General features: G+C 32.8%; 1 protein-coding gene across 14 annotated transcripts in view; it reads left to right on the plus strand.

The window, feature by feature from the left end:
- The window catches only part of HDAC9 (histone deacetylase 9), an 858,791-nt gene extending 851,294 nt beyond the window's left edge, over positions 1 to 7,497 (plus strand). For all 14 annotated transcript variants that reach the window (XM_074340815.1, XM_019727246.2, XM_019727276.2 and 11 more), the window contains one exon: positions 1,500 to 7,497. In XM_074340815.1, coding sequence (XP_074196916.1) covers positions 1,500 to 1,539 — 40 coding nt within the window. In that variant the 3' untranslated portion in view covers positions 1,540 to 7,497. The remainder of the gene's footprint in view (positions 1 to 1,499) is intronic.
- The last annotated feature ends 4,225 nt before the right edge of the window (positions 7,498 to 11,722 follow it).

Here is an 11,722-nt window from a genome sequence, read left to right on the forward strand (position 1 = left end):
ATTTTCTTTTAGTGTTTCACATGGACTCATTTGGAACTCTCTTTTTTGTAATGTTGAATAATGCATATCTAATATTTTTCCTTCTTTAGAGGATGCATTAAAATCTTTTTTATTACTATTCCATGGATAAAAATCTTTATTTCAATATTTTAAATTTATCTTTTAAGTGCTAAGTTAAAATAGCAGCTACTTTATAAATACATATAAATATTGGCTTTTTCCTTTTAAATCTGTAAAATAACATCGAAAAATAGTTCATTTGTCTTCATAAACAGTTGTGTTTGAAACAGCATTTTTTTAATATGAAATTAATTCATTATTGAATACTGGCAAGTATATAAACAATATGAAAAAGAAAATGAAAACCATCTACCTATTATTCCACCACCCAGAGAAAACCACCATCCATTTATGGTGTTTCTTAATGGTAGCCTAGTCGTAACTGTATCTGTATGCTATTCAACGCAATTTTTTTGCGTATGTTAGATGAAGGAGCCACAGACCCAAAGTATTAAATAATTGATGTCTCATAGTGTTTGTTGTTTACAAGTCAACTTTACCTCCTTTATTATTTTTAACCTGCACTAGTTCTATAAGGAACATCTTTTTTCTCATGGTCTTAAACCTGAAACCACAGCTTCACAGAAGTGTAGTTACAACATTAACACTTGCAACATTAGCAAATCAGAGAGCTCAGACTGAAATGCAGTTCTCCCAGCATCTAAAATTACAGTACTGTTCCCTTGACGATCCAGCTACCTTGTGTATGTGGATTCCTGCTTCAATTTGTCCTTTTAGCTAAATTAAAAAGTCATTCTAAAAGTTTGCCTTAAAATACCCTCAGAGTGTTACTAAATTAAGGTTAAATCGCAAGTATAAATTTTCAAGCAATTAGTTTTGGGTTTGCCTGAGCAGAACACCCCCACAGATGATGGCGAATAAAAACTATTTACACACTACCATAGTGCATTTCTTGTAAAAATGTTGGGTCTCTAGCAGCGATTTGCTAATCAAATTCAGAATTTGATTTGAAATGCCTCCGGCAGGCAGCCAATCCAGTTATGAAAGAACAGAAGCAAAAACCAGAGCCCTGGTGAGTTTCCTCCAGAAGCTAACTGGGTCCTTTGCTCTAGTTAACAAACTGATTCCATAGGAAATCACTGCAATTGCTCCTAAAATAAAATATTGTAGTTAATTTTTGCAATAAATTATTGGACTGTGCTAGACACAAAACATGTACATTTTGGAATCTAGAGTTATAAAAATTCTGACATGTTTTAATATAAACAGGAACATTTCCAATGATTGCTTGGATCTAAAATGTTTTTCCACTTGACATTTGTTTATACTTCCTAGGAAAGAAACTCTATTTATGGATAACTGAATAATACAAATAAACATCAGAGAGAGCTGAAAAATCAGCTTTGATTATGCATGAAAATCTACAATGTCATTGTGTACTCTTATTCCGTATTCTGATTGCCTGTTTATTTTTACAGAACTGCTGGTGAGCCTATGGAAGAGGAGCCAGCCTTGTGAAGTGCCAAGTCCCCCTCCCCCCATATTTCCTGTGTGTGACATCATTGTGTATACCCCCACCCCCACCCCAGCACCCTCAGACATGTCTTGTCTGCTGCCTGGGTGGCACAGATTCGATGGAATATAAACACTGGGCACAAAATTCTGAACAGCAGCTTCACTTGTTCTTTGGATGGACTTGAAAGGGCATTAAAGATTCCTTAAACCTAACCGCTGTGATTCTAAAGTTACAGTAAACCACGATTGGAAGAAACTACTTCCAGCGTGCTTTTAATATACTTCGTGACCCACTCCCAGGCCCAAAGTATGAACTAGAAACATCCAATACAGCATTAGATACTGTTAATTACAAATGCTCTGACAGCCAGTGATATTTTGGGCAAAACATAAGAAAGACTCATTCCTGACATTCTGATCAGTTTTTTATTGGGTAATTTTTTGTCAAACAGTCTTAAATTGTTTACAGAATTTGCTTTCAGCTATGAACGGATAGCAATTCCCGACAGCTCGCAGGGATTTGTTTTGTTCTGTTTTGTTTGTTTTTTTGGCCTTTGTTTTAACACATGGTTCAACTCTTGCTAGTTAAGAGTTCAAGATGGAGGAACTAGGTTGAGGCTTTTTCAGTGGAATAAACCACGGTATCTCAAAGTCCAAATGCCAAAGGAATCTCAAACACTGTATATACTGGTGCAATATTTTATGTCACTTTTTTTTTTAGAAAACGTACCCTATTTGCCTAACAACCCTCTGTGTTCTCACACACTGGAGATTTGCGGTTGTATTTGAGGATGAGGTCTCCCTCCTCCCTCACACATCCCTTGTTCTGGTGACAGTAGCTCTGACCATATGTTCCATGGAGGATTTCCAGTGTCTTTGAAAACTTTTCAAAGATGGTCTTAATTTGTTCCAAATCTATCAAGAACGTACTCTCTCACTTTTCTTTTTCTGCCCTCCATAATTTCCTTTCTTCTTACGTTTCATCCTTCCTTCCTATAGAAAAGCTAAAGATTACCTATTATCTCCCCAATTACTCAGGACCTTTGAGTATTTACTTTATTATTTTTTTTTTACTTTCCAGGTTAACACAGTTGCTTGGTCTAATGTGTTCTTTTAGCTATGGAACTACTGAGGTGAATGTGGCTTAAGCAATGTTACTGAATTTTCTAGATCTTTGAAATGTGTTAATGAAGGCATTGCGTATTTGATATCACCTTGAGTTGAGTTAACCTTGAAATGTTGTGCCTTCATGTAAAAAAAAACACCAAAAAAAACCCCCAAATTTAACCTTTACCCATGTTGCCTTAGTGTCAAAGGCTAAAAGTAATGGACACTTATTTATTTCTGAGATTAAAAGCAACTTAGTAAATATAAGTAGGTTATTCCCCTACCTTCCCAAATTCTATTTTAAGGTACAACTCGGACACATAAAGACATTGATGTAGAATACCTCACAGTATTTAATATCTGACAATGCTTTCAAAAGAGTTGATGTTTCTTTTTATATATTTTCCTAACTCAAAGGATATATTAAAGCCATAAGTGAAGATTGTCATGCTTTTATTCAGAAATCTGAAAGAAACCTTAATTAAAACAAGGTTTTAGGGAAGGCCATGATATGAAAGATATGGAACAATATGGTTTTAGTTAAAGAGGACTCTAACCTGTAAATCAAAGATGAAAGATTTCACTCAAGTAGAATTATATAACTCTCTTTTGTTATACAGTCAGACCATATTTTTCATGCATTTAGTTTTTTTAGGATTACCATTTTAATTTTAAAGACTTTTATTACATATACAAAAATGGCTCAATACTTGGTTTAACATGTTAGAAATTTGAGATGCCCTTTGAAATAGGAAATCTGAAATGGAATGTAACTCAGTATAAGGTAAAAAATTACTTTCATTGCATAAGGGTAAGGTCAATCTCAATTCACAATAGTAATGATTTTTTTTGTGAAAAAATCATATTTTCAGAAAACTTCATTTCAGTCATATTTGGTAGCTCTTGCTATTTTACTGTAATTCCTGAGATTTATTTATAGAAAACCAAATAATGAAGCCAAAGGCTTAAAAAATAAAATAAAAAAGACTCCCTTTTTTAAAAAGGAAAGTTATATCATTTTGTTTGGAAATATAATTGTGATTATTTAAAAGCAACTTGATAATTACAAATCTCTATTATTACGCTCAGTCCTCCCAGATATTTTTAGATGTTGAATAAGCAAATGAAACAGTATAATGCAAACATACTAATTTACTGATGTTTCCTACAGTAATTTTGCCACATACTTATGCACAGGCATCAATCTGATAAAGCCAAATCACTAGGTTGCCTCCATGGTATTCTGATTTCAAACATGACATATTAATGAGTAATCGCACATCCTTCCATGTGATACTGTACCAATTGGTTTTAGTTAGAGTCCTTGGGATACATGAAGAGGCAGATAAACTATGGGGAGGATTAATCACAGCTGAATGTAGTTGTAAGAACAGAAAGCCAGTGCTTTTTGATTATACCTTTACAACCTATTGTATAGCCCTCAGGGACAGAATGGAGGCTTTTGGAGAATATCAACACTTCTTTTCAAATAGCCAGCACTTATTGAAAGGGTGGTTTCACTTGGTATAATTTTCTTGACTTACACCTTTAATTTTTATTTCTCACAACAGTTCCCATTAAGGGGCTATTAGAATAATTATTTCCTAAGCTTTTTCAATAATATGTCTTTCTGATCCATATGTTGAAGGATAATCACAAAGGCTTTCTCATAATCTCATAATAACTCAGACATGATGAATAAATATAATGTTTTTGAGAAATCAACTAGTAAACAATGCTAGGAGTTCAATTGAATAAGATTTGATGATAGGTACAAAACGAAAATGTAAGAAAATTAATTTTCTCAATTATATAGTACAAGCTGGGGTCGTATATTAAATTGAAAAAGTTTTATTAGATAATAAGTAAAAGTGACCTCAAATGGTAATAAAGTCTATTTAATCATTGCTTAGTAAATGCAAAGAACATTATGAGATAAAATATTTTAAAATATTTTAACAAATTTACAACATCAATAGTGGAGACAGAAGTCAGCTTTTAGAGAAAACAGAGATAAGAAAAACTACTAACAATCACATTTCCACTACCAGTCTTAGGAACTGAAATCTTACCTTCAGTTTTGACTACAACCCTTTGCAAAACTCACACACCTCTCTCTAACAACATAGTGGATTTGAAAGCAGGACATCTCACACAATGATTTCAGAAACTATGGGGCTGGTCTCTCCTAACAATTCAGCACTGTTCTATTTCTGAAGGTCATTCATAAAGCTTTGTAGATTTACTGGGTTTCTTTACAGACTCCATATGGAAGTAAAATAGAATGACCATGTGGAGAGTCTCCTGGGAGACAATTTCTCTTCAATCAGCACTTTTCTACTTATTTTCTATCCCAGCATTATATTTAGGACAATTTATTTAAATATTTCTTACTATTTATCTTTTGAAACTTTACTCTCAATTTGTCTCAATGAAACTATTAAATGTCTAATAGCCACTAAGCAAACAAGCCAAAGGTTTCTGTCTTAAAAGTGATTCATTCTGAGCTTGAAATAATCACCCTGTCAGAGTTTGACATTGTCATTTCTACAGCATCTATCTTAACATTCTTTTCCTGCTTCAGAAATGAAATCACTTGACTTGCTGAGAAAATCAGAAAAAAAAAAAGTAGGGAAAAACATACCTGTTGAACTATTCCATAAAGAGCGCATTTTCACCTCCAAAAGAAATGAAAACCAGATGATCTGTGCTAAGAAGTGAAGGCATTTTATTGTTGTCTTCAAAACTGACCATGAACATGTTCATGTTCATCATCAGATATATCTTATGTTCCCAAAGGACACAATTATATTTGGGGCTCCAGCAGTATTTTGTACTATTTACTGCCTTTTGAATGAGGTATTATGAGTACTATTACGTCACTTTCATCAACACCATTACTAAAATATGGAAGTGCCTTTGTGGGGCTTCTTTTTCTGGTCATATTTACATTGAAAACCATCCCCTTGCCTCCTAACAGCTTTCTTCTCCTCCATCAAATGTTTCATGAAGCACAGCATGATTGTCAAGGGGCCAGAGTATAATTTTTGTTGATGAACATGGTATACTCACACAGGATTCTAGAGCTTGGTTTCTCCAAATCAACTGTCGTCCATTTTTTCTATGATATGCCTGGCTAGTTTTATATTACGGTTTATGCAACAACTTTGTCAGTTATTAATATGCTGGAAATAGATGGGTCAGACGACTGAACCTTAGACTATTGATCTGGTGCTGTTTGGACTTGATCTCAATGATAAAGAAACAGGGTTGTAACAATTTCTCAAACCATCTTAATTCACAGCCTGAAACATTCAGCAAATTTATGGTGAATTGACTTTATAGTGCCGATCATGCTAACCAATAATCTCCTTTCCACCCTGCTCTCCTTCCCCTGTCCAACTGCCAGTACCAAACTGCCAATACCAAATACCTAATCTATCAGAATAATTTCTTAAATCTCTATATTTCCTAAGGAGAAACACCTTGAAAACTTATTTTCTGAGACACTACTAGGTATACTTCCTTTCATGTCATTTTATAGAAACACTTTAGTAGATACTTTTTATCTTCCTTTCTATCTCTTCTTTTTTTAAGAAAAACTGACTTTTTTTACTATTCTTATCTTGATAGATCAAGTTATTGTGTTCTGGTTTACAATTTTGGACCCAGAACTTTGTTTTATTAACACAGAATTTTTTCTTTTTGTCTCAAACATAGTTTTTCATCATTCTTGCTACTACCTAATTGTGCATTCTTGCTACTACACAATTGTGTGTTGTGCTAGTTATCACATAGAGAAGATTGTACACATACTTTACCAGCCCTTTGGATTATGTCTTTATGAGTCAAACCTACGGGCATAAACTCCAAACTGAAGAAAAAAATGGCACAAGAGAAATTTCAAATAAATATCATTTGGAAACATGATATTTCCAGACTATTCAAAGAAAATTGCAGTCCTTTAATTTTTCTGTTTGGGCCTTAGGCACATTAGAGGCCAACGTTGCAACATCAAATAAAATAAGGAGGGTGAAATGTTTTGTGGGACATTGTGGTCATGTCCTTCAGGCTTCGTCATGGTGCCTTTTCTTGAGGTTGGCATTTTATGACAATTGATAGAAATTTTGCAGCAATTTCTAGCTATTGCTTTTATTAACTTAAAATTGAGTAGAAATGGAGTGATGAAAAAATTTAGGAATTAAGAATTCTAACATCTGAGGAGGAATGGCAATTCCTTGGGTATGCAAACATTATTTTTAGAGAAAAATCTCCATATGCTCTTTCTAAATTGTAAGATTCTCAAACTCTTTCTGGGTAAGCAATGTCACTGTCTATGCCCACAGCAGCTGCATTACAAGAAATTGCCCTTTCAGTGGTTGCAAGGGCATAGCAACCATGCTGGTAAAAATGAGTATAATTTAGTAGATCACAGCCTAGGCAGTTTCTGTCATTTGAAAGCAATATCCTGATATTTTCAAATAAGGTGGGCAGGGCAGGCACAAATCCAATATTTATTAGTCTTGTGATTAAACACTCTTGACCAGGCTTGTTGATGTGTATGCCAGTAATCTGGAGTTTCTGGCTTAGTGTAAAATTTAAATATCTTTCCTATCGTGGTCTGATATTTGTTTCTGTAATAAGATCAGTTTGTTGTCCTCTGTGCACCAGTGGTTTTGCCCTTAATTTTTTGGCTAGCATTCACCAAAATCTGTCATCCAGTGCTGCTGAGAAAAATACATGTTGCCAAACTTCTCTTCTGAAAATTGTGCTGCCAGTGATGTTTTCCCAGATGTGAGAAATAATTGTCTAATAAAGGATTAATACCCACTAACAATACCATTGTTGAACATACTCATGCAGTGTTCACCTTCTTTCTGATTCCTTTTTTGTATTTGAAAATATTGAATGGAAAATTCAATGGTGTGTTGCCAATTATTGTTGATGTCGTTAATATCATGACTCTCCTTCAAAGGGGATGTCTTATGTTTTGTCTTGTGTTTTCTACTGAATTAGATTTTCCTCTAGTCCTAGTGTGAATAAAAGCTATTTGAAATAAAAGTGTTCTGATTTTTTACTTCTTTCGCTCTTACCATTAGACTCTGAATAGTAGATATTTGACAAATACTTGTTGAGTAAATAAAATATTACTAATAATAAATTACTGTGATATATGCTGTTCCACTTTCAAAATATTAAAGGGCTACTTGCAGGTAAATCCCCTTTATAATGATGAGATAATTCACAAAAGAAGAAAAAGTAGTAAATTAAAATGAAGTTGCTATTTGAATGCAATTTGCTGGTCAGGATAAAGAATAGTAATAGCTAACACTGATTAAACACCAACCAGGTGCCCGTTACAATACTGAACACTGTACCAGAATTAGGTTATTAATCACATGAACCTACATCATATATTATTACCCTATTTACAGATGAGAGCATGGAAAAGGAACTCGTTTACTTACCCATTGTTACAGGTAGTAAGAAATAGAATTGAATCCTTCTCTGTGTCTATCTAGCTCTTAAGTCTGTCCTCTTTCCAAATGGCATACATGATATGTCAAAGATGGTATACTAAAGGCATTGAGTTATAAAACTGACTAACCTTCAGTATAGACTGTATGCTCAATCTCTGCTAATCTTATAATTTTAGTAAATTATCATTTTAAATGGGTCTGGTCATTGTGGCTAGGTTTGTACAGTAAGTACAAGTTACAAAACTTATTTTTTTCCCATTTCAACATGTTTCTTTAACGTAGCCAAGAACCCTAAGATGTCTTTGGAATACATATTCCACAACTCTTGAAACCTATTCCAAGACCAATACTTATTTTTATATTTTATAACCCCTGCAATGTTTAACATTCTAAAACATAACTGTTTCCAATGGACAATGGTTTGCGTTTCTTCTGGGAAAAGATAGTAATATTTTGTCTAACAGAAAGTAAACTTCAGATGGAGTGGGTGGGTGGAGTCGGTTTCAATAGTAAACACCCTTAGTTTAATCAGATTTGTCAAATGGCAAATGTTACTTCATGGTTCTTTGTTTCTTTTAAGTTTCTGTGGTGAAAAGAAAGCAATTGAAAGAGTGGAGTATAAGTAAAAAATAAGAATGGGTGTGTTACTGTTATTTTTAAAAAGTAGTTTGCAGTTAAAAATAGAAATCTAAGAAATTTTTTTTTCACTACTTAACACTTTTGGAATTATTTAACTCAAAGTACTTCTAAATATTGTAACTACGCCTTAATTTTTTAATATCAATATCAATTCTTATGTTTTTCCCAGTTTACCATAAATGGATCATTCCCCACCTATCCTAATAAGTACTTCCGAAATCTGATAGCTGGTCTTTCAAATGTCTTAAGAATAGAGAAACAAGATTCAAGGAAAGGGGTGAATAAATTCCTTTTTTAATCTTTAAAAATCTCGAGGTATAATAAATAAAATAAAAGAAGGATTGCATTGACCTTAGATCAAGTCAACTTTAAAGTCTTACTGTATCTACAAAAGGCACCATTAACTTTTATTGAAAGCTTATGTAGTACCTTTAAAATCTTGTGTAGTCCTATATATATGTTTTGCTTTTGCATCCAAAATATTTTTTCCAAAAGAATAAGACTTAAAAACTTAAGATGTGATAAAGTAAATGGATGTAATAAAAGTTTTTTTCATAACAAGTTATAGATTTATGAAGATTTGTTCTTAATTGGATGTGAAGACTTTATATCTGTTAAATGAGGTTGTTTCTTTTCAAAATGTATATTTTTAGTGCACTATTTTTCTCCTTTGCCAAACGTTTGTTTTATTTTATTTGTTGTATTCTGAAAATAAAAAAATATTAAGTTATTAAACACGTACCCTTTACTCACATTTAAAAATCAAAACACCCCTGTGAGGGGAGTGATTTAATAGGGGAGGAAATTGAAGCCTAAATGCCAGGGGGGAAAGAAATCTTCTTTACTGCTATGTAAACTATTTTATTCAATATAATCAACACTCACTGAATGCCTACTACAAGACACATGTATTCAGTATTGTTCTCATAATAGCATGAAGCTAAGCAAGAAATTTGGCAATATAACTATATAAAAGAAATGAAAATTTTATTAAAGCGCCCTCTTAAATATTATAGCTGCAAAAGAAATATTACCACAGAATAGATTTAGGTTTTAAAAAGTGTGTCTTCTTTCTCCATAGAATTATAACAGAGACAGACATAGAATACATTCAAGAAATATTTGTTGTCTAAGTTACATATAATTATATTCACAGGAAGATTTGTGCAAAGATCTATCAAGAGAGTAGATATGATTTAGGGTGTGTGTTAAAGTTCATTTCATCCCTAATACCTACCCTCCTTAATGTCAGCATTCAATTAAAAGTATAATGTTGAGAATTATAAAGATAGGAGGTAAAATTTCTAGAGATCCTAAAAATCCCCTTAGAAATTGCTTTCTAAATTGCTGTCATTTACATTTCTGTCATTTTTTTTAAATCAGTTAATTATAATTTCCTGTGCATCAAGTCCCAGATAATCAAGTTCTTCGACAACCACTTCTGCTTTATTTCATTTTCCCTTTAATGAAACATAATTTCCATCCTTTTTTACTTTCAAAGCACTGATCTGGATAAACAGTATGGTCAGTTCTTTCATCAGACTTTATACCCTGATAAACCATAACATCCTCATCAGGCAGAATGTATTGATAGGGGGTCTCCATGCCATTAAAACTATTCTTCCATTTTGAAGTTTTAATTTCCCAAGTTTAAAATTCATGCCATATTTAACTAAATGTATTCTAATTTTTTTTAGTTACATATATGTCCATCTCTCCCACGAGACTATTGCATTCAACCTAGCAAGCCCACATAGCCAAAAACACTGCTTTGCAATTAGTGAATGTAAAAGGATTGGTAGATGCTATAAAATAGTCTGTTCTTGTCACTACTCCTTTAAAGCTCAATGGAAAGTGAATGGAAAAGTATATGGAGTCCCATACTACAATCTTTGTTTTAAAATCATTGTCCTTTCTGTTGAGGTCGAGCCAAGTGAGGTGTTCAGAGCTTTAAGAAACAGTTTTAAAAGCATCCACGTATATGAATTGTGTTTACTCTAAGAAGATTTGAGTTTGGTTAATGTATTCCCAGGGAACATAATGTAGAATTGGAAATACAGACTTGTTTTGGTTTCCAGTCCCATTTCTACAATGAACTAACTTGTGACATTGGGTTAAAAATCATTATCTTCTCATGGACTTAAATTCTTTATTTTCTCTTTTTAATGCTTTGGAAGTTAAACATTCTACTTCTGTTATTTTAGGAAAATTATACATCATATTTCTATTACTTTTGTGGTAACTTATATTAGTAAAATGTCCACTTAAGGTCAATTACTTTAATCACACATCTCTACTTTCCCCTTGCAGAATATAAGCGCCTTAAATTGCATTGATTCTTATATACCCTATTTAATCTTTTAACTCATAATTGTATTTAGTATTTAGTTTCACTATATTTTTAAAACATTTATTTATAACAGTTATTGCTATGTATTGGTGATTATTGTTTTCCCATTTGTAATAATAAGTCAATAATTAATATGCATCTTGTTTGCCAATTTCTTTGCTCAATAATTATGCATGTACCCCATTTCTTTCTTCTTTCAGGCTAGGAGTGATTAACTTTCTCCCACTTTCTCTGTCTGAAATGTATTGATGTTTTTTGGCTTCACCCCTAAGTGATACGTTGGCTGGGTATTGAACTCTATGTTGTCAATTATTCTTTCTCAGCACTATGATAACATCATTTTATTTCATCTTACCTCTACTTTCACTGCCAAACATCTGTAATTGCTTAATTATGTTCCTTTGAAAGCAATGTTTGTTTTTTTCTCTTTAGATCTTTTATGATCTTCTTTGTGAGCAGCTGTGATCTTTATGTTTCTCCTGCAAGCCACTTGATGTGTTTCCTAAATCTGAAAAATTATTTCTTCTGTTAACTTATTTATGGTTAATAATAGCCCCACCAATCTTCTCTTCCCTTCTTTTCTAGTAAGATACAACTCTTACTAGACATG

The sequence above is a fragment of the Rhinolophus sinicus genome, linkage group LG09, assembly GCF_036562045.2.
Source record: "Rhinolophus sinicus isolate RSC01 linkage group LG09, ASM3656204v1, whole genome shotgun sequence".
In the NCBI taxonomy this organism is placed as follows: Eukaryota; Metazoa; Chordata; class Mammalia; order Chiroptera; family Rhinolophidae; genus Rhinolophus; species Rhinolophus sinicus.